This window comes from Mastomys coucha, unplaced genomic scaffold (assembly GCF_008632895.1).
Source record: "Mastomys coucha isolate ucsf_1 unplaced genomic scaffold, UCSF_Mcou_1 pScaffold20, whole genome shotgun sequence".
NCBI classification, from domain to species: Eukaryota; Metazoa; Chordata; class Mammalia; order Rodentia; family Muridae; genus Mastomys; species Mastomys coucha.
The window spans coordinates 37691981-37714757 of NW_022196903.1; the positions used below are offsets into that span (position 1 = coordinate 37691981).

General features: G+C 41.9%; 1 protein-coding gene across 5 annotated transcripts in view; it reads right to left on the reverse strand.

The window, feature by feature from the left end:
* Positions 1-279: 279 nt before the first annotated feature.
* The window catches only part of LOC116098818 (TRPM8 channel-associated factor 1), a 45656-nt gene continuing 23158 nt past the window's right edge, over positions 280-22777 (reverse strand). For 2 of the 5 annotated variants that reach the window (XM_031381700.1, XM_031381697.1), the window contains exons 2-9: positions 17979-18615; positions 8849-9843; positions 8485-8582; positions 7747-7960; positions 7193-7432; positions 5497-5834; positions 4605-4858; positions 280-822 (exon numbers count right to left, since the gene is read on the reverse strand). In XM_031381700.1, coding sequence (XP_031237560.1) covers positions 813-822; positions 4605-4858; positions 5497-5834; positions 7193-7432; positions 7747-7960; positions 8485-8582; positions 8849-9843; positions 17979-18601 — 2772 coding nt within the window. In that variant the 5' untranslated portion in view covers positions 18602-18615 and the 3' untranslated portion in view covers positions 280-812. Of the gene's footprint in view, positions 823-4560; positions 4859-5496; positions 5835-7192; positions 7433-7746; positions 7961-8484; positions 8583-8848; positions 9844-17978; positions 18616-22777 lie in introns of all 5 variants that reach the window. The other 3 variants (XM_031381701.1, XM_031381698.1, XM_031381699.1) reach the window with 2 other exon arrangements.

Genomic DNA, 22777 nt, shown 5'->3' on the forward strand with positions numbered 1-22777 from the left:
TATTTTGTTTTCCAGTTTATCTGCTGAATAAACATGGCAGCCTAGTTTTGCTTTTAAAATGTTCAGAATTTTCTCTTAGTAGATTTGTAATGCACCTCAAGTCTCTCGGGAGAAATGGTCAGAATCTTACAGATTTTCTCCTTATAAATTATGTCTCCTTTGGTTTATAACTTTTTCAAGCTTTATATGTCTAAGTGGTTATTTTCCTTAAACTTTTTCCTTGGGACCTTCCATGTATAAAAATTTCTATCAGGAAATCCACACTGAGAGCCTTTGCTGACTATCAGCTCATGACATGACTCCTGTTTCTCCAGTAAATTGCTGCTCTACCTAGAAGCTGTGGGTATGCGAGTAAGGGTCTCAACTCTGAGAAGAAAATTATCTGACATGTTAGTGGGGCACTTATTTCCATGAAAAGAATATCGTTTGGAGCACTAATTCTTTACCTCTCCTCAGGTGGTTTATTTGATTTCTTTATTCAAACAACAATAACAATAACAGTTTCACTAGTTTCAATGGTAGGCTTTCTGATTTCTATGTACAAGGGTTGGGGCTGAATAGAATGGGGGGATCAATTTACAACTGGTACAATTATTTAGTAGCTAGAGTTTTCTAGTGCTCAAGTCTCTTTGGGGTTCCAGTGTTCGGATCAGTGTATTCTGTCTGAAATGGACCGCCATGTTTCCTGTTCATTATTTCTCTTCATTTACTTTCTCTCTTCCAGAAATTTGTTGAGATCTTCTCCAACCAAATGCTTTTAGTTTCCTTTGCTGAGAAGTCGCAGTTTTCTTTTGTATTCCTGGACTTCAGTTTCAGTGGGGCCTGGGAAAGGAGGGAAGGCAAATGTACATGGTTAGTCCATCATCTCTAATCTGGAGTACCACTGGAGACTTTTGATAGGGAAAGAGCATAGGTAACTTCATTGAAAAGATCTTAGGCTTGACTGTTGAAAGTAGATGAAAGGGGCGGGAGTGGGAATGGAGAAAACTTACTGTAAAAGATTGAAGATCTTATTGTCTCTCTGAGAAAATGAAGCATCTAGGACTTTGGGAAGTCAGGGACTTCACTAATGAGCTACATTATTTAAAATCTAATAAACCAAAACTTGCTTTCATGGTCCCCAGGGGAGAATGGCATCTGAACGATCAGAACCAAGAAGAGTCGCTTGATGCTAATGGCCCACTCTTTTGTACTGGAAGCACTTTAGGAGCCTGATTTAAATTCTTCCTGTCCACTGATGTTTGGGAGAAACAGAGAGCATTTTGTCCTGCTACAGTTAGATAGAGGCTAAGTAAAAAGAGCCCAGACTCTGGCAAGCAGGAGTATAAATGTTCTGTGTTGATGATTAGTTTTTTTTATTTGGTTATTCAAAGCACCATAATTATGAATACCCATTCTGCAATCATAATGCATGGCTTCAAAATTATAGACCTATCATTATTAGTAGAATCTTATATAATTTACTTCATCTCCACAAAATTCAGCTCTTTTATTCCTAAAGTAAGAGTAATAATAATTTCTACTTCACAAGATTATTGGGACAATTAAATGGCATAACCTATGTATAGGGGCCAATAATGCCTGGCACATACAAGTATTATCAATATGTGATAATTAAAAATAATTATTTTAAAGATGTTCAAAATCCCTATATGATAGATATATATGAAATAAATCTAGGATTGAGAATTTGTACAATAAACACACACACACACACACACACACACACATCTTAAAGTCTCTGCATTCACTCCCTTACAAGCTATGTAAATAAAATTATACTAAAATAAATTTAAAAAGGAAATTAATCACAAGTGGGAAAAGAAGGAGGGATCTGGGAGGGAAAGTGGACAGGGGTGGGGAGAGAAGAGAACCTGGTATTGGGTGAGGGAAAAGGACTGAAGCCCTGAGGGCCACAGAAAGAATGCAAACAAGTAACTTCAGGAAATCCTCCTATTGGGGAGATCCTCTAGAATGCGCCAGAAACCTGGAAGGTGAGAGACTCTCAGGAATCAAAGAGAGGGGGACCTTAGATGAAATGCCTTACAGTAGGGAGAGGGAACTTATAGAGCCCAACTTCAGCAGGAAGACAGGGCATCAAGTGAGGGATGGGGTTGTCATCCCACAGTCACATCTCTTACGCATACTTGTTATTGTCTGAAAGAATTACAGGAATGGAAATGGAGAGGAGCCTGAGGAAAAAAAGGTCCAGCGACAGGCCCAAAGTGAGATCCAGCTCAAGGAGAGGTCCCAAGACCTGACACTATTACTGAGGCTATGGAGCACTCGCAAAAAGGGACCTATCATGACTGCCCTCTGAAAGACTCAACAAGCAGCTGAAAGAGTCAGATGCAGATATTTGCACCCAGTCAATTGACAGAAGCAGCTGATCTGTTGTTGAATTAGGGAAGGTTGAAAGAAGCTGAAGAGAAGGGTGACCCTGTAGGAGGACCGGCAGTCTCAATTTATCAGGACTCCTGAGATCTCTCAAACACTGGACCACGAAACAAACAGCATACATCAGCTGATGAGGCACCCACACACATACAGTAGAGGACTTCCAGGTCTGTGTTTATTCAGAGATGATGCACCTAACCCTCAAGAGACTGGAGGCCCCAGGGAGTTTAGAGGTCAGGTGGGGTTGGGGGTGGGAGGATCCACGTGGAGACAGGGAGGTGGGGAGGAGGTGTGGGATGTAGAGCAGTTGGAGGGTGGATGGGGGTGGGGAATGGAATATGGAGGGTAAAAAATAAATTAATTAAAAAAAATAAAAAATAAAGAAAATAAGAAATCAGAAAGCTAGTTGTGTACAACATCAATCCTAGATATAACATTAATTAAAATCATAAAAGAAATTTTAAATGAAATGGGGAAACCAAGAGATCTTTGAATGTATAGTAACTAAATGAAAATTGTGTTAGCTCTGTAGAATTTCTTGCTCCAAAGTGAAGTTTTCTATATATGTATATTCAGTAAACCCCCCACAGCAATTATGTCTTAAATCTCTCACTATGGGAATATAAATACCATATAAAAGCTGAGTGTCTAAACAATGTCTATTGATGGTTAAACATTATCTTAGGATTGTTCTAGTTTTTGAAGATTTCTGGATTTTATCAAAGCAGGATTAAGCTGAAAGAACTGGGTAAAGAGGTCAAATGTAAGTAGCTATAAAAGACAAAAGAAAAAGGGCTACAATGTGAATGCGGGTGTGGCTGTGCACACCTGTAACATAGCACTTGATGCCAAGGATGCATGAGCATTGCTTTTGGAGTCAAAAAGCCCTACCTATCATAGAGAGGCACTGTCTCAAACAGCCAGCAAAAAACTCCCAGGTAGGCTTAGAATCCTTCCTTTAGATTCATAAAGCAATGTACCAGAATTATTTTAGAGGTTGAAATGTATAGTACAGTATAGGGTAGGGCAGATAACAGCTCCTTCTTTTAAGTTGATTGTGTTTGTGTGTGGATCACAGAACACACGTGGAGGTCAGAGGACAATATTCAAGAGTTAGGTCTCTTCTTCCACTGCCTGAGTTCTGAGGATTGAACTCAGGTTTGGGGTCTTGGCAGCAAATGTCTTTACCCACTGAGCCCTCTCTCTGGCACTCCAAAAACAGTTACATAATGTATATGTCAGAAAAAAAATACAAATGATTGTAAATGTGCTTGGTCTGATGAAATGATAGATATTGGAGGAGACAGATGTGCTTTGCCTAATTCAAGTATCAAAAAATATATTCATATTGAATGGTATTTTGCTAATATATGTGGGCTTTATATTTTATGTATCAGTTGAAAAAATTAAGTTTATGACTGTATTTGTTTATAGCACCTAAAATTAAAGTTTAGCTCCAGAATATTCTTGGGTTAATTAGATAACAAAAATGGCAAATGATGTTTTCTCAATACCCACTAACCTCTGTAATCACCACTTTTAGAGGCATTGTACAACACCCCAAAATCATATGCAATAGATCCCAATGTAGAGAATGAGGCCATAAAGTCATGGAGAAGTCAAGGATCTTGCTGGTAACATACAAATGGTCAATTAAAGACCTAGAATTTGGGCACAAGGAGTCTAAGAGAAATGCTGATGTTAACTTCTGAGTTGTGGGAGCTAGTGGGCCAGCATGAAATGGAACATCCCTTTAGTTGTCATCCAGCATATAGTCAAAAAGCTTCTTTAAAACCATCAGTCAGACTCTCCATGTCCACCCCAAGAAGCAGAGACTTTTATACCTATCCCAGAGGCAAGGAAGCCAAGAGAAGGAGTGCCCTCTATGGCTCATCAAGAAGGCCAGATAGAAACAAATTCCCAAGCTCCCAGCACTAGGCCAATACAGGATCAGCAGGGTGCCTGACAACTGAGAAGCAGAGGGGTCAGGCTCATAAGTACAGGCCTTGTTCCTAAGAAATTCTGGCTTCATTTTGTGCTGTGTTCTTAACCCACTTCCTAGAGACAGAAGTTGGTAATAAGACACAGGAGCAATGCATTAAGAGAAGAAAGCCAGAACTTTAGAAGACAGAGGTAGAGGAATAAACCCCCACCTCTGCCTACCTCCCCAAGCCTCTCTACCTGCCACCTCGATGGGCACTCCTTACATCTGTGTGAGGAGGTACAATTTCATTATATTTTCTTTCCATTCAGGCAGATAGGCTAAGCTTGTAGCCACTTCCTTCTGGATAGGCCAGCCCCAGGCTTCAAAGAATGGAGCCAGATTCTTCTGCACTTGCTGGGAGAACATCTTGACCCATAGATTCATTTTGTCGACATTGTCTGAGGGCGAACTCGTTGTCTGGTTTCTGTACTCGGTGAAGAGACGAATAAATGGCTCCCAACCAAAGGCCTCTTGGAGCTAGAAAGGGAAAGTTGGAAGTAGGTGAGATATCCAATCTACAAAAAGAAGGTCCAATATACATGTGAACTTAATGAGTTCAACCTGCTAAACTTCAGCTTTGCATCCAACACCGAGCATTTTGTGTGCTGGCCTCATGCCCTACTCTCATTTATTAATCATAAGAAAAATGATAAGGCTAGGGCAGTGCTTGCAGAGAGAAGCAGCTCCACTGTTTCCCACCACGGTCACCATTCACCCGCACATGACATCATGAATGGAGTAATGAGATTTATATGCAGGGGTTTAAAAACTGCTGGGGTGGAACAATCCTCATTATCTTTCCCAGTTGCATGGTTAAATAGTTCCAATAGCTTGGAAATCCCCACAATCCTCAGTCATCCTCACACTAATTCACAAGGCCACTAAAAACAGCCTTTGGAAAAGAAAGTGAATCAAGTAGAAGTCTCTAGGCAGTCTAGTTAATTAGAACAAAAAAATGAGCTCTAGAACAACAACAACAACAACAACAACAAAGAGTGTTAGAAAGTGCCACTGGAAAGAGTGGCATGGCTTCTTTAACAGTAACTTTCATGAGACTGTTGGAAAGAGCCTAGGTAGTCCCACTTGTCTTATCACCCTCCAGTCTTTCTCAGTACCTGTAGGTATGTTTCCAATGCAGTCCAGGCGTTCCAGTGTTTCACGCTAGGTCCCTTGCTCAAGTAGATTCGGACTCTCTTCTCCCGAACGGGGGGCCAGAGTGCAATATTGGCACGGCTTCGAGGTATGCCCAGGACCGTTTCATGCACATAAACACACCATAGGTTGCATGTGGCTTCCGTAGTATGTGGAGGGAACTCCCACTCCTGCCTCTGCTGGTTGCGGCCCAGCTCATGCACAGGACCCCACAGCCCCTTGGTCCGGATGAGCTTCTCATTGATGAGCTCCTGTACTGACTCCAGATGGCACATGATGGGGTACCCTGCATGCATCCAGCCTGGGGACACAGAAGAAAGAGAGAAGGTCAGAATCCTGCCAGCTTGAGGAAGGATCAGAGGAATCAGAGGGGTCAGGTACATATTATGAGAACAAGGCCCATTGTACATATTATGAGAACAAGGCCCATTGTATCAACTTAATGAGTCTCATGGGAACTTGCACAGATCATAGAGCCTATAGAGGTCTGCTCTATATCCCTGGCATATATACATTATGGGTAAGTAACTTGATGTTTTTGTGGAAATCCTAACAGTGGGAATGGGGGCTGTCCCTGACTCCTTTGTCCACGTGGAGGACCCTTTTGCCCCTACAAGGTTGCCTTGTCCAGCTTTGCTGTGATGGCATGTTCCTGATCCGTAGCTTATCATGCTGTGGTTGGTTGATATTCCTGGGAGGCTTGCTCTTGTTTGAGGGGAGGTGGAGTGGGGTGGAACTGGGGGACAGAGGAGGTAGGGAAGAGAGATGGGGGTTAGTGGGTAGAGGAAGGGGTGGGAGAATTTGATCAGGATGTAATATATGAGAGACAACAACAACAAAAAATAACTTAAAAACAAAGAAAAGAACCCTCCCACTTCATCACTAAATTTGTCTCTGAACTGTTTTCTTTTCCAAAACGTCCAGTAGCCCCAGGCTCCTTCTAACCCCCAGGCTCCTTCTAACCCCCAGGCTCCTTCTAACCCCCAGGCTCCTTCTAACCCCCATACTGTTCTAAGACGTCATCCAAGCCCTGACACTTACAGGCTTCGCCCTCCGCTCGTTCTGCACTCACATTCTCACCAGCCTTGTGACTTGAGCCCTGGGGAGTGCAGGTTTGCTCAGGAACATTCAGGCTGTTAAGTGAGTGTCCTGCTTTGGGGAGCAGAGTGGTAATGATATCCATGTGAGGGTGTGTCAGGGTGCCTCCACCCCATTCTTAGATATGGAATTACCTAGATTGATACAAGAATATTCATGCATTGTAAAAATAAGGAACTAGAGAAATTTTGATGGTGCTTCCATGTTGTACCCACAGCCTTTGTTTAGACTTCTTGGTTCCTCCTCCAATAGCTTGGTTCAGAGTCTTCCAGGACTCTCAACCAGGCCGAGGCCCTTTTCTATATTTTCCCATTTCTTAAAATTCCCTGAGAGGCACCTCAGGTCACATCTCTTGACATCTTTGATGATACTTCGTGGCATGCTGACATAAGCTACTATTTATTTCACATGTAATTCTTTCCTTTTCCATTTAAACAGCAAGGAATATATCTACATGTTTTGTAAGCAGGACATTCTTACTCTCCTTGCCTTCTAGCTACACGGCTACATGGAGAGACGGTACTTTAGGGGTGAGCACGCAGAGCTTCTGGGAGAACCCACCTACTGAGATCTGAACATCAGCCACTATCCTCTGCGGCAGACGCAGAGGGAAGGTCTCGCCTCCCAGCTTAGCCACAGCCTGCATTATCTCATCCCAGAGGCGGAGCAGTGGTTCAGGATTCTCCAGGGTCCGAAGATTTGCAGTGGGCACAGTCAGGATGATGTTGTTGGTGGCCAGTTCTCCCCACGGACCTGGATATTCCAGGAGACGCCTCTTCCATTCCTCCTTGGATGTCTCCCCTATAAAGAGAAGCAATAGAAATATTGCCTTGAAATATCTTTCTCCAAATCCCTTAAGTTAAAACATACATACAACTTTCATTCCACATGAGAACCACAAGGGAAGAAACAATCCCATCCCTTTTCTCCGCCCTTTTTGGAAGCCCCTGTGGGTGTGATTTATTTATTTTTCTTGGCACCAAAGCAGAACTTAAAGAAACCAATCACCTCCCTCCACTTGTCTACCCCCTGTCTCCTGTACTGAGTAGCCCCAGAGACCCCTTCACTTTCAGCTTCTCCCACCTCTCAGTGTGAACCTAATAGCGTCTACTTACCTAGCTTGTAGAATGGAGCACGGACAGCCCCCTTCACTGTGAGGGGCACAGAACCCAGTTTGCTATTCTGGGGGACAATGATATAGAGGAGACCACCCCAGAGGCAGGTGATTGATTTTGTGGGTTTGTCCAAGCAACACCGGTTAATCACAAGCGGGCCTCGAAACAGCTTGCTGGCCCTGGTCAGGTCATCCGTATGACAGCCAATTTGTATCTGGAACAGAGAAATCACCCTCAGTCACATGTAGTATGTGGGTGGCACAAGAGAGCATAGGAAGTAGACTCAGAATGTTCATTAGGGTATGACCCCATGCACCATTGACGATGTCATGTATAATGGTATTGAAATTGTAGCAGTTCTTGAGTTCATATGTACTAAGTTATGTGATGGAAAGTAAACTACTGTTTACTGACTGAATACCTACAAAATGTCTGGGAACCTTCCACATGAGGCCTTTCTTAGCCTTTATTGTATGACGTAAGTTAAAAGAACAAATTTTAAGAGTAGAGATTGCTATTCTGAGGCAAGATAGTACAGAGTCCTGGGCTCTAACATGTATCATTTTGATCTATTTTGTTTTATGACAAAACACATTTTTTTCATCATTAAGAAGGAAAAGGTGTTTCAAACTTCCCTAAGCTGCCAGTAGCATTTTACACAGACCACCTGCAATGCCAATTGGGATAGAAAGACCATTTGAATTCTGCATTATATGGTGAGATGGGGAGAGGCCTTACCTTCAGATCAGCAGAGGCAGCATCTTCAGGCAAGGAGACATCTATAACTTGCCTTCCAGGTATGTAGAGTCCAGTGCTCATCCAGCAGTATCGAGTGCCTGGCAAAGCACAGGAAGGGAAGGCTTCATCCCTGCTCCATACAGTGCTGCATGGACCCCTCACGTCTTCAGCTGCTCCTTTTCCTACCATGTTGCTATGACCCTTTCAAACACTGCCCAGTACCCGACCCCTATCATCTTGAAGAGGAAGGCAATGAAGGATAGTGATGACCATCTACAGGTGATCAAACCTGCAACAGTGCAGCAATCTCATGTGCCTGTTTTACAGATGCCCACAAAACCAAGCTCCCATCCTTCAGCCATACCTGGATTGGTGCAATTGACATCCACGGTGATGGGAGAAGCTGAGGGGCGCAGGTAGCGGCTGCTGTACACGTCTTCAATTTCTGGGATCAACAGTGAAAGGTCACTTCCAGAGTGGGCCAGACCTGTGGCCAGGGAAAGCATGGCCCCCCTACAACAGTCATTGATGACCGGGTTCTCTCTTGTTGCCACTGGAAGCCGATAGCGGCTCAGCAGCTTCCGCAGGAGTCTGTGCACAGACATGTAAGCAGGGATCTCCTCTGCAGGAATCTGCAGGAAAGTTGCCCCATCTGGGCCTAGCTTGGCTAGCCAGCCCTTCTCCACATTCCCTCTCTTCCTGCCCATTATCACCTGGAACTCTGCTAGGGTAGAGCGGAAGTGATAGGTCCTTGTTCCTATTTTAGGGGTACGGAAAGGTCCCGGATTGAGGCTTTGGCTTGTGATGCTGATACCAAAGGCGTTGAGGAGCAGGTTTCCTGGGAATCGAGCCAGAGGGGACACTCCTGGGTTCTTAAAAGCCCACCACCAGGCTTGGGTTCCAACAAACAGGCCACCACCCTCTGCTACAAACTCCTGTAGTTCCTTAACCCCCACATCGCTTGTGGGTTCGAAGCAATAGACGCTTGCGTCACTGGTCAGGTGGGGCTCAATGCTGGTGTCTATACCCCCTACCGCGAGCAGACCACTTAGCGTTCTCAGCTCTGTCTGCACCACAATCTTGCCTTTGCGGCCACCATCCAGCCAGCGGACAGCATTGAGCAAAAAGGGGCCGAGTTTACCCACAGTGAATAATACCTTATGACCAGTTACAACTACCCGACCCCGGCCATAGCGAGCAGCAGCTATCACACAGCCATGGTAGGTATCTAGCCCCAGAGGAAAAGCCAACGACCCATGCACTAGTAGCTGGGATGGGAAGCAGTCCGAGTTGGTGATGTCCAGGTCTATGATGCCACGCAGAAGCTCGTCTCTGTCTTCTGAGAGGTCATCATCACAACTGCAAAAGACATACACTCCTGATTAGAAGGACCACTCTCCTTTTAGCTCCTTGAACACTGTCTGCTACACAGGGGTAGTCACTATTGCTCTAACAATACTGTTTTCAGTTATTGTAGAAGATTTGGGAGAATAGAGTGGGTGAAACATTTTTGGGAAGGAGACACAAGATCTCAATCAATTCTGTTGTGCTCATTTTCAAATCACCATTTCTTCAAAGGGAATTCTATGGGAAATCTTGCTGTGTTTCTCTGAGACTAAACTCTGGACACCACGTTCTAGACTTAAGTTCATGTTTATTCCACCCATGTATTCTAGGATGCAAAGAATTAAGTGAGGAATTATGTTTTTATTCTTAGAACAAGTCCTACTGACACGTTTCACACCACTGATGCGATAAAGGAAAAATCTGATGGAAAACATGTTCATGGTGTCGGCGAAGTGTCAGTATCTTAGAAGATGGGGCTGGGGTCAGTCGTGAGCCTTAACTCTCAGGAGACCCGTGGTTCCTTAGTGGGAGGAGTACCACTGCCTACATCTAAAACTTTGCCTGTCTGTTGCTTGCCCAACAGGAGTGCTGGAATCCTGTGGGGTTTTACTCAGCATGGGTGTTTCTCCTATGCATGATACACCCCATTCCCTGCTGAGGACCTTAAGCCACCTATAAACGCCAAAGGGAGACTGAGTCCTGGGTGCTTAGGAAAACCTCCACACACTTGACATTCCAGAATCGAATCTGTCCCTTCTGTTAGGGATCAAGCTCCGGCAGCCATGTGTCTGTCAGGAGCCTGCGCATAGACAGAGAATGGATTTTCAGTCCCAGGGCTGTTCAGAGCTCTGACTAAGTGATGAGAAACTGGGGCATTGCAGCAGACTGGCTTTCTCCTTCCTTGAGGCAGCAACCATGAAAATCATTTTTCTGGCTCTGATTTTACTTCCCATTCATACTCTCCTGTGATGAGACAGAAAATAAAGACAGACTTGCAGTATAACAGGGCACAATCAGTAAAGTGAGAGAGGTGGGTATTTATACTGGACACTACAGAGATGGAATCAGATGAATCAGAAACCTGCAGGAACAGAAGAGTGTGGGATGCATGTGAGTAAGAGAAGGTGAAGGAACAAAAAGGGCCAGGATGATCATTTGTTTGTGACAAGCAGTCACAGGAACCAGTAAAGATCAGCCCAGAATTCTCGCGCACCCTACAATGGACAAGAATCACGACATATCACAGCATATAGATGCTCAACCAGCCTACAAAAAGGTGCTTGCCACTACTTCTCACCATGGAAACAGAAATCAAATTCACAGTGAGGTATGCAACCCCATCTACTGGAATGAGTATTATCAAAATGTCAAAAGATATCAAGTCTGATGAAGACATGAAGAACAGGAAATTCTTGCATATGGTTGGAAGGAATGTAAACTAGTAGTACCAATATAGAAAATGGGTTGGAAAGTCCTTGAAAACCTAAAATAGAGCTACCACATGACCCAGGCAATTCTCCGTTGGGTGTGTACCCAAAGCAAATAAGATCGGTGCCTTCCAAACTCTCATGTTCCTTGAAGCATTTACACAATAGCCAAGATAAAGAAGAAAATCTCAGCGTACATGTTGGTGAAAGGATAGCTTGTTATGTGAAGTTTTGGTGAGGACATTATTTAATTTCCCTTGGGGAAGGAAATTAGGAAGAAGATGGCTGAAATGCCACCAATCTTTCCAGTTTGTGGGCCTGTGCTTCCACAAGCAATCATTGCCTAATGCAGGATTGCAAGTTTTTTTTTTTTCTGTGCTGGAATTTAGAAGTTTTTCAATTTTTCTTTTGTACTTGGGTCTAGACCTGTTTTTGAATATTTTGTGTGAAATAGGTTAAGGATCAAAGTTCATCTTTCCCTAAAGGTATCTAGTTGTTCCTGAACCATGTGTCGAAACCACTGCTTTTTCCTCATCGAGCGAATCTCTCTGGACTATGGTCTGTTTCAGTGATGGACTTGTCTACCCTTACGGCAGTATCAAGAGCGTTTTGAAGTCATTGTTCATTTTACCTCTTTTCAGTGCACAGGCATTGGATCATCCATTCATTGGATGGATGCGTTTAGTGCAGGGAGAGGGTCTCTGAGAGCAGGTGAGATGGCAAAGTGGATGAAGGTATTTTCTGTACAATCCTAGAGACATGAGTTCAATCCCTAAAATCCATGTAAAGGACAAAGGACAGAACTGATTCCGTTTTCCTCTGACCTCCTCACGTGTGGTTGTGCAGGTCCTTCATCCTCCACATCTCTCTCATATACATGATAATAATAATAATAATAATAATAATAATAATAATAATAATAATCTTAAAAGATAGTTTGTGAGAGACCACATTCATAATTTTTATTAGAATATATTATACAATTGCTAGATTTTTATTAGTATCCACTGTTATACTAATAATGTACTTAAATAAACTTTAGTATATTTGAGTATGTATAGAAAAGTCCATTTTCCAATTTTTAATCTCTATGCCTCTTTTTCTTTTCTTACAGCATTGGTAGAGTGCTTACAATACAGTCCCTTAGAGAAAGGAGGACCACAAGTGTTACTCTTGCCTTGTTCTCATTTCTAAGGTAAACACAGTCACCATTTCATCCTTATTAATGTTTCTATAGCTGGATATATACGAAGGCCCACACATGTTATCCTACAACATGGTGGTGGAGTGGAGGCAGCAGCATTTATGGAGTGCAAGGCCAGATTTGGCTGCACAGTACTTTATCAAGACCAGTTTGTATTATATGAGACCCTTTCTCAAAAAACCCAATGAAACAAAATAAAATTAACAAGACAAAGTGAGAAGGTTTCTAGCTGCATGCCTCTTCTCAGATGGAAGATATTCCTCTTTATATGGAGTATGTTGATTTGTTATCATGATTGACTTTGGAATCTTGTTAAGCGTTTTGTATGCATCCATTGAATTGCATGATGTTCTCATTTTTAATGTTATCATGCTAAATGAACTTGGCTTCTGATTGCTAAACCAGTAATTCATACCCAGAATAACTGAATTTTGATATGATATATATATATGTATGTATGTATATATATATATATATATACATATATATATATGGAACTATTTCACTTATTAATGTTTAATCAAGAACTTTGGATCTAGTATTGTTTTATAGGTTTCTTTTCCTTAAGGAGTCTTTTTTTCTCACCTTATTTATTTATTTATTTGTGTGTGTGTGTGGGGGGGGTGCACACATATGTAAATGCCAGAGGTTGGTATCATGCTAGGTACTTTCCTCAATCAATCACTTTCTGCCTTATTTTCTGAGACAGAGTCTTTTCGTGGATCCAGGTTCATCAGCTGAGCTGGACCACCTGGACAACAAGCCCAAGACATCCTCCTGTTCTTTTTACCCAATGTTCAGATTACAGGTATGTTACCCTGACTGACTTCCCTCCCCCCACCATGGCTTTAGGGAATCCAACTCAGGTCTTCATCACAAGCATTTTACCTACTGAAGCCATCCCACCAGCCCTTTCTCTAATTTCAGTACAACTGAAATGCTGGTGAAGTAATCATGTCTGGGGAGCCTTCCTCCTACGTTCTGGAAGAGTCTCTGTATAGGGTTCTCATTATTTGCTTCTTAAAAGTTTCATAAAATTCATCAGAAAGTCTATTGGGGACTGGGGTGCTGTTTGTGCTCTTGTTGATTTTAAATATATATATATATATATATATATATATATATATATATGATTGATTTTAAATATATATATATTATATATATAAATTCAAAACAATAGGGAAGTTGTATAATACAGGGAGTTTCTTCACATCTTTGACATAACTACTGAAAAGTGTTAAACAGCTGGGTTATACTTGGCAGAACTAAGACCTTAACATAGGTTAAGCACTAGTTACTAAAATACTTAGCTAGATAGGTGGCAAGTGCCTATCAGCCCACTTATGCTAAGGTAGAGGGTTCACTAGTCTCAGGCTAGCCTGGACTTTATATTGAGCCCTGTCAATGAACAAAAATCTCTATGTTTTTGTTACTGTTATCATTATTATTATAACAGTTATATTATTATTATTATTAAGACAAAGACTAACTATATAGTTTTGACTGGCCTGTAACTTATTATATAGGTCAGGCTGGTCTGGAAGTCACTATGTAGAGATTTGCCTACATTTGCATCCTGAGTGATGGGATTAAAAACATGAGCCACCATGCCTGAAAAACTCTCCATAAATTTTATTTGCCTTTCTGTTAAATGACTTCTAGAATTCAAACCAGTAAACCACCTTCCATATAATATTGGGGTGTTTTTATTACAATTCAATTTATTTTAATATATTGTCTTTATACTTATGTTTAATTTCATATTTTTGTCTATTAAGAAGTCTGTCCAATTCATTTAAGTAAACAAATTCATTGGCAAAAGTTGTATCAACTCTCTTATTTATTTATCTATTTATTTTGGTTTTGGTGGTTTGTTTGTTTGTTTTTTAAATTAATTTATTTTTTAATTAATTTATTTTTTATACTCCATATTCCATTTTCTGCCGCCTGCCCCTGATCCACCCTCTGCTCCACCTCACACACCTCCTCCTCACCCCCAACCCCGTCTCCATGTGGATACCCCCATCTGCTACCCCACCTGATCTCTAAACTCCCTGGGGTCTCCAGTCTCTTGAGGGTTAGGGGCATCATCTCTGAATGAACATAGACCCAGAAGTCCTCTACTGTATGTGTGTTGGGGGCCTCATATCAGCTGGTGTATGCTGTTTATTTGGTGGTCTAGGGTTTGAGAGATTTTGGGGGTCTAGATTAGTTGAGACTGCTGGTCCTCCTACAGGATCACCCTTCTCCTCAGCTTCTTTCAGCCTTCCCTAATTCAAAAACAGGGGTCAGCTGCTTCTGTCCATTGCTTGTGTGCAAATATATGCATCTGACTCTTTTTGCTGCTTGTTGGGTCTTTCAGAGGGCAGTAATGACAGGTCCCTTTTTGTGAGTGCTCCACAGCCTACAGATTGGGAAAAAACTTCACTAACTCCACATCCAATAGAGGGCTAATATCCAAAATATATAAAGAACTCAAGAAGTTAATCACTGAAAAACCAAACAACCCAATCAAAAAATGGGGTATAGAACTAAACCGAGAATTCACAACTAAAGAATCTCGAATGACTGAGAAGCACCTAAAAAAATGCTCAAAGTCTTTAGTGATCAGAGAAATGCAAATCAAAGCAAACCAGAGATTCTATCTTATATCAATCAGAATGGGTAAGATCAAAACCTCAGGTGAGAACACATGTTGGAGAGGATGTAGAGAAAGAGGAACACTCCTCCATTACTGGTGGGATTGCAAACTGGTACAACCGCTCTGGAAATCAATCTGGAGGTTCCTCAGAAAATTGGAAATAGGTCTACCTGAAGACCCAGTTATACCACTCCTGGGTATACATACCCAAAAGATGCCCCACCATACGTTAGGGGTATGTGTTCCACTACGTTCATAGCAGCCTTATTTGTGATAGCCAGAAGCTGGAAACAACCTAGATGTCCTATGACAGAAGAATGGATACAGAAAATACAGTTCATTTATACAATGGAATATTACTCAGCTATTAAGAAACAAGGATATCCTGAGTTTTGCAAGCAAATGGATGAAACTAGAAAATATCCTTAGTGAGGTAACTCAGACCCAAAAGGACATGCATGGTATGTATTCACTAAGTGGATACTCGCTAAGAAAAAAAAAAGTACAGAATACCCAAGATACAGTCCACAGAACTCAAAAAGGTCAACAAGCTGAAGTGCCCAAGTGAGGAAGCCTCAGTCCCACTTGGGAGAGGAAAGAAACCATTCACAATTGGGAGGGAGGGAGGGACCTGGGAGGGACAGGGGTTAGGGGGAGCAGTGGGAGGGAGAGGGAAGCCTGATCTGGTATTGGGTGAGAGAAAAGGACTGAAGCCCTGAGGGCCAGCAGAAAGAATGGAAACAGGCATCCTCAGGATATAGGAGGTAGGGGGGGACCCTCCAGAATGCACCAGAGACTTGGGAGGTGAGAGACTCCCAGGACTCAAAGGGAGGGACCCTAGATGAAATGCCCAGCAGTAGGGCGAGGATTATAGAGCCCATCTCCAGCAGGAAGACAGGGCATCAAGTGAGGGATGGGGTTGCTATCCCACAGTCACATCTCTTGCCCATAATTGTTCCTGTCTGAAAGAATTACAGGGATAGAAATGGAGAGGAGCCTAAGGAAAAGAAGGTCCAGCGACCGGCCAAAGTGGGATCAACTCTCTTATTACCCTTTAATTTCCATAAACCCACATGAATGACCCTCTTTCCATTCTTGCAATTCTTAACTGTCTCTTGTCATGATCAGCTTATCCAGTGACTCTATTCTACACATCATCAACATATAACTAGGAAAAACCCATAAGGATTTGCAGATCCCTATTACAAATATTTATCTCCACCTGCCCTGATATTTTCCAAGCCACTTGTGGAGATAAGCTGAAGTTCATCTTTAACTTCTAAAATTTTGAAATCTCTTTAGTAATCTGAAAGTCAAAAGATTTTTCTGTTGCCAATATCATTTCACTAAGATTCAGGCTGGAAGAGACAACATAACATAAATTTGAAAGCTGGTTAATTCAGGTTTCAGTGTGGTATTTAAGCAAAAGGATTTATTTAGAGCACTTGGGTATTCAGAACATGAACATTTATCTGATATCCATTTCTATGAATGCCTGATGACTTTGGGGACACCCAAGGATCTTTCTAACCAGAAGATTCATAGCCTGAAAGGGAATGGTGTCCTACTGAGGATCCCAGAAGTTCTACTCCAGCACTCCTCTTGTAGATGTACAGAGTTGGAGGTCATTGTAAGGACACACTGTACAATTACTGGCCTCAGATGCCAGTTTCCAGATTCCTCTGCAGTATCATACACAACATCTTACTCCACGGTCACTTGTTTTTTCAAATGTCTTCTAGACATTGTCATTAGAGATATTTCTACACACTTTGTGTTCGGATTTTTGTAGCACATCTTAACATGTAAATCTGAAATTTATCTTAAGATAAGAAATAATATCTGACACATAATATATTCAATAAACTCTGGAATAACTAATGGGTAAATAAAGAGATTGAACTCCTTGTAGAAGCCCCAATTCTGAGTTAAATGCAAACGAGATTTCTTCTTACCAAAAATATAGGGTACACAGATTGCCGGGTTAATTTGTCATGAATACTTATTAATTTAGCTTATTCATCATCCCTCTAAAGGCCTCACTGTATCTTCCTCACGCAATCTCACTCCTTTGTTTTTATCAGTCAGAAATAACAGTGCTATTTCTTCCCAGAAAGCTAAGAAATGTTATATATACTAGGAAGTGACCTACTGCACATTTTCTGCTCTTGAGAAGAACTTAGCTTCAAGTACTTCTCATTCATCAGTCTAACTACACAGCTAAGAAATGTTCACTGAATGCTTATTAATTGTTGCATAGACAACACTGTGCGTGAAAAAAACCAGATGTGGTAATACTCTCCACGGATCTCCAGTGAAGCTTGCCCTTGTCCCAGCATCTGTTTCCTCCATTCTCAGACGATCATCTGACTGCAGGGGTAAATGTCTTCTTCCAATGACCAGCATTAGTATATAGAATTGTGCTGTCTCTTTTCCAGCTCAACTTCTGAATGCATAATTTCCTGTTTCCATCCTAACTGCACATACAGATTTCAAAACGCTTCTCACAGCTCTCCTGACTTTGGCCCGGAGGGCTTTTCTATGCTTTTCTCTCCCTAATAGTTTACTTTTCATGGCAAAGAAACTTCCTGTGAACCTTCCTACATAAAGCAGGCCAATTCTTGGGGTCAACGGTACTTTTAAGCTAAGTTCTGAGGAATACCATAGTCAAAATTCTTCTCTTCAAAGAGCTAAACAGATTGTTCTGGGGAAGCAGTGTCGCTCCTGAGCCTCAGAGTATTAAAACATCTAATTGACTGTGGCAAATACGTGTCAGAATTTCAAGTTCTTTTCTGTTAGCCTGGAAGCAACCTGAAGATGGAATTATGTCAGGTTTTAGTATGAGGCCAATTTGCCACTGTGGTAAGATACTCACCGAACTAAGATGGGTATCTTAGGCATCTTCTTGGAGACTTTAAAGAAACTTGTGTCCGCTTTGTTGTCCGTGAAGTACACACCAGCCACACTGGTCACCAGATTCCCAGGAAATGCAAACAGAACTCTATCATCTTCATCACCCTGGGGATCCCAATCCCAGGCTTCGCCTCCTATGAGCAAGCCCCCGCCACGTTTCACAAACTGGACTAGCTTATCTGTCATGGTTTCATTGTAGGCATCGATGCAGTAAACCCCCAGGGAGTCATTCACTTCAGGCTCAATCTTTGACTCTATTCCACAGCTCTCGAGGATTTTCACCAATGGTGCTAACGATGAGTGCACACCAATGGCTGATTCAGGGGAGGAACGGAGCCACCCAACAGCATTGACAAGAAAGACAAAGAGCTGGCTTTCCACCAAGAAGTCCTCATGAGATGCTACCACCATGCGACCTCTGCCATAGGAAGAGGCAGCAACGAGGACCTGGCCCACGTCATTTACCATTATAGGAAATGCAGCCTCTCCAATAAGAAGCAGTTCACATGGAACAGAATCCTCGGGGATATCCCAACTTGTTACTCCATTCATAAGGGCCTCAAAGGCAGCAGAGGGAGTTGCCATGGTTCTGTTGGTTTCTGCAGTGGGGAAAAAAAAAAAAGACTCCATTTAGCAAAGAATGGTTAAACAATAAAAACTGAGCAAGATATTTATTCCACCAGGTATGGCAATGGCATCATTGTGTGATAAGACTCAGTATTCACCCCATTTAGTCCATTGCCATCATTAGAGAGTATAGGATTCTATACCACCACAGAAGAAAGCAACACAGAAAAGAGAAATAATGATAGAACTGTGACTCCCATAGACAAAGCTTGAATTCCTAACCTGCAATCTATGAACATGACAGTTTAGACATAGGGTTTCTAGAGGGAGATGTTATCAAGTTAACAGGATATCATGCTGGATTTGGAAACTGAGAGATTGAAACATAGGTTAGAATGCTATCAGAAGATGAAGAGTGGGGATGCAGTGACGTGTCTGCAGACTGAGGAACACCAGGAATTGCTAGCAAAACCCAGAAGTTGTAATAGAGGCATGGAAAAACTCTACCACTGAAATTCTAGAAGAAATCAGCACTGCTCAAGTCAGGGCACTAAAATTCTAACCCTCTAGAACAGTTGTTCTCAACCTTCCTGATGCTACAGCCTTTCAATTCAGTACTTGCTGTGTTGACTCCAACCATAAAAATATTTCATTGCTACCTCCTAACTGTAATTTTGCTACTGTTATGAATCATAATATAAATATCTGTCATGCAGGATCTGATATGTGACCCCTGGGAAAAGGTTGTTAGACTCCCACAGGTTGAGAACCACTGCTCTAGAACTTGGAGGAATAAAAATAGCATCATTTTGAGCCACTGTACTTGTGATCATTTGGTATGGATGCCTTGAGAATGGTCCAGCGGTGTAGACTGCTTTCCTCCCACACTACTCTCATCCATCTTGGCTTTCTCTCTAGTCATATTAACCTCAGTTTGGAGCATTAGCATCTCAGTCTGAATATTCAGGGATCCCTAGCTTGGGTCAGTCACAGTCTGGATAAAAGGAACATGAAAGTTCTCCATGGCTGAATACCATATCCCAGACAACAAGACGCAGAATGTAGCAAGCTCTGAAATTATATCAGATTCTTCCATGCACCTGAGACACGGCTGAGGAAGCCGTACCTGTGTACATCAGCTCTTAAATGTCCTTTGCTTCTTCACTGGGAGCGGCCCTCCATGCTGCTCTCTAATCTTCCAGCAGTGTTTAGTCATGTGCATGTATCATACATTTGCACATATACTTGTTAAGAGTCAATCATTTATATTTGTGAATAATATGAAATACTCACAAAGTAGACAAAGTAGTCTAATCTGTTGCTGGGTATTGCAACCACCAGGCTGAGTGTTTATTGACTGTGGTTGCATAGTTTTCTTATTTTGCAGCTAGTATTAATGCTAATGCTAAGACCAATTTTAATGGCTGTGGCATTTATTTTTACATATCTCTCTGGACCCCTGAAAGTCCTTGGTCTGTGGGCTATGACTTCCACAGCCATGGATGGAAAGAACTTTATCCCATGTAGCTAGTAAACTCAAGTCCCTATTGAAAGAGAGCAGCGAATGCCTGTAGCATGTTACTAACTTACAGAAGCCTTAAAATTACAGCTGTGTGTGGGGGCACACTTCTGAAACCTCAGCATGTTGCCTCAGATAGAGGCAAACTGTGAAGAAATAAAATTCTATTTTGTTAACCACCTTACATGTTGTCATGTAAGGTGGTTAACCTCTGGGACCTGTTACAGTGCTCTGGTCTGTCAAGAATTCAAGGCTAGTCTTGGCTACATGAGAGGCTGCCTCAGAAAAAAAAAATCTTCCCTCAAGTGGGTAAGATGCTTTTCTAAGTAAAATTGTATGAACCAGATGCCTTCAGTTGTTAAATACCAGAGCTACCTTTTTACCCACCTCAGAGAATATCTAAAGAATACAACCACCCAATAGCTGGTTAGTGAGAAATGTATGTCTTTCTCGCTCTTCCTGATGTCCACAAATAACCAGGATAGCACACTGCGCACAGCCATTAGTAATGTCCACTCTCCCTCTTCTTCCCATTTCCATCACGAGCCCTGTCAAGTCCTCACTGACAGTCTGCCAGCACACTGTGTCATACTCAGTTTGGTTCTTTAGTAATTCATGTCTAGACTGAAGGAATCTGGTATTTCAGGAATCTCTCCAGTCGGTTCTTAGCTTCATTATTCTGAAAGAACTCCAATAATATTTTGTCCTTGAAGAGAAATCCAGAGCTTCACCTGTATCCACTGGAGAAAGCCTGTCCCTTTCTCCCAGTCTGACCTTCCCTATCGTAGGGTGGCAGCTCCAGCAAGTTTACAGCTGATTCCTGTCTTCTCTCATCCTCCCTGAGACTACCACTCAGGACAGGCTCGGCTTCCATTTCCAACTCCTTTTCTGTCTTCCTCTCACATCCCTACCACTACATTTCTGTCTATGGAAACTACTATTCTAGGTTAAAGATGTACACAGAGGAGAAAATTCGAGACACTTTCTATGAAAAATTAATCAATGCCATGAGTCAGGCAATGGGAAATATAATTAAGATCATCAAAGGATGTACTAAGAGAAAGAGGAGGCAGAGCAGAGATGATGGGGAAGATGAAGGAGAACATGAAGATAATTGATTGATCCATCCATATTTCCTTGTAATAAGAGAGGCAGAATTAAAGATATATGTCCATGGATGCTGAATGCCCTACAAAACTACAAATGGACACCAGTAAGTGAAACCCAAGAGTGGACATAGATCAAAGACAAGGGAGTTTCCTAGGGTCATTGTTATGTATGAGAGTTCAGGATCTGAAATTCAATCACACACGTATTGTCCATAATCTTCCTAGATATTCCATTGTATACCAAATGACATCCAGTTGCATGTCTCCTCACGCTAATACACATTCTCTAAGAGCTGTCCATCAGATTCTTGTGTATTGGCCAGTGCTTTCCATGTTGTGGATAATCATGCAGTCAGAGAAGAGAAGATTATTCATATTCATACATCTATCTCATCAGTTGTTCTCTTAGCTAGTCTATGTGTGTGTGAGATAAATCTATTTGGTATCTATTTAGAATGATTTAGATAATACTTTCAGTGAGAATTTCAAGCCCCTGTGTAAGTTTTGAGCATATTTTCTGTGGTTAAGGCAATAATAACAATGTAGCAACGGTTGTAATGACAGTCATAGCAACACACTTCTTATCAAGTTTCTCATATTGTAACACATTATTTATTAAATTCTGACAAACTTATGGGGCATATATCATCACTATGCCCATCGTATAATTTTCCGGGGAAGAAAACCCCAGATCTTTTCAGTGGTCAGGGAATTTGTCACTTGCTTAATATCACATAGATGAATAAGTAGATCCCAATACAGGAAATGCAAAACTGACGTAGAGTCCTTTTAAAAGTATTTATTTATTTTACCTGGGTGTGTTATCCAGTTTTATGTCAATTTGACACAAGCTAGTCTCATCTGAATGGAGGGAACCTCAATTGAGAAAATGCCTCAATAAGATCCAGCTGTCAGGGCATTTTCTTAATTTATCATTGATAGGGGAAGGTCCAGCTGTTGTGGGTGGTGCCATCCCCAGCATAGTGGTCCTGGGTTCTATAAGAAAACAAGATGAGCAAGCCAGTAAGCAGCACCTTTCCATGGTCTCTGCATCAGCTCCTGCCTTTAGGTTCCAGTCCTGCTTGAGTCCCTGCCATGGTCTCCTTCAGTGATGGTCTATGAGGTGAAAGTATAAGCCAAATAAACCCTTTCCTCCCCAACTTCCTCTCCGTCATGATGCTTCATCATAGCAATAGTAACTGTAACTATGCCAACACGTGTCTGAGTAGAATGTTTGTTGACCATGTTCCTGCAGGAACTAACAGAGCTTGGAAGGAGTTAGAATCTCCAGAACTGGAGTTAGAGGTGGCTGTGGATCACTATGTGTGTGCTGGGAACCAAACCAAAATACTCTTAACCACTGAGCCATCACTCTACCCAAGAATACAATCCTTGGGTATATGTCAAATATGTTAGCATTTGCTAAGTTCCAGGGTTTTTTGCTTATTTGTTTTGTTCATAACAGCTCTGTAGAAGCCACAGTTAAACACAGCAGCCTCATCGCATTTCGAAAGGGAGAGGCACATAGTTTGTCTTCTTATGAATTTTTATCCTTTATGTTGTTCC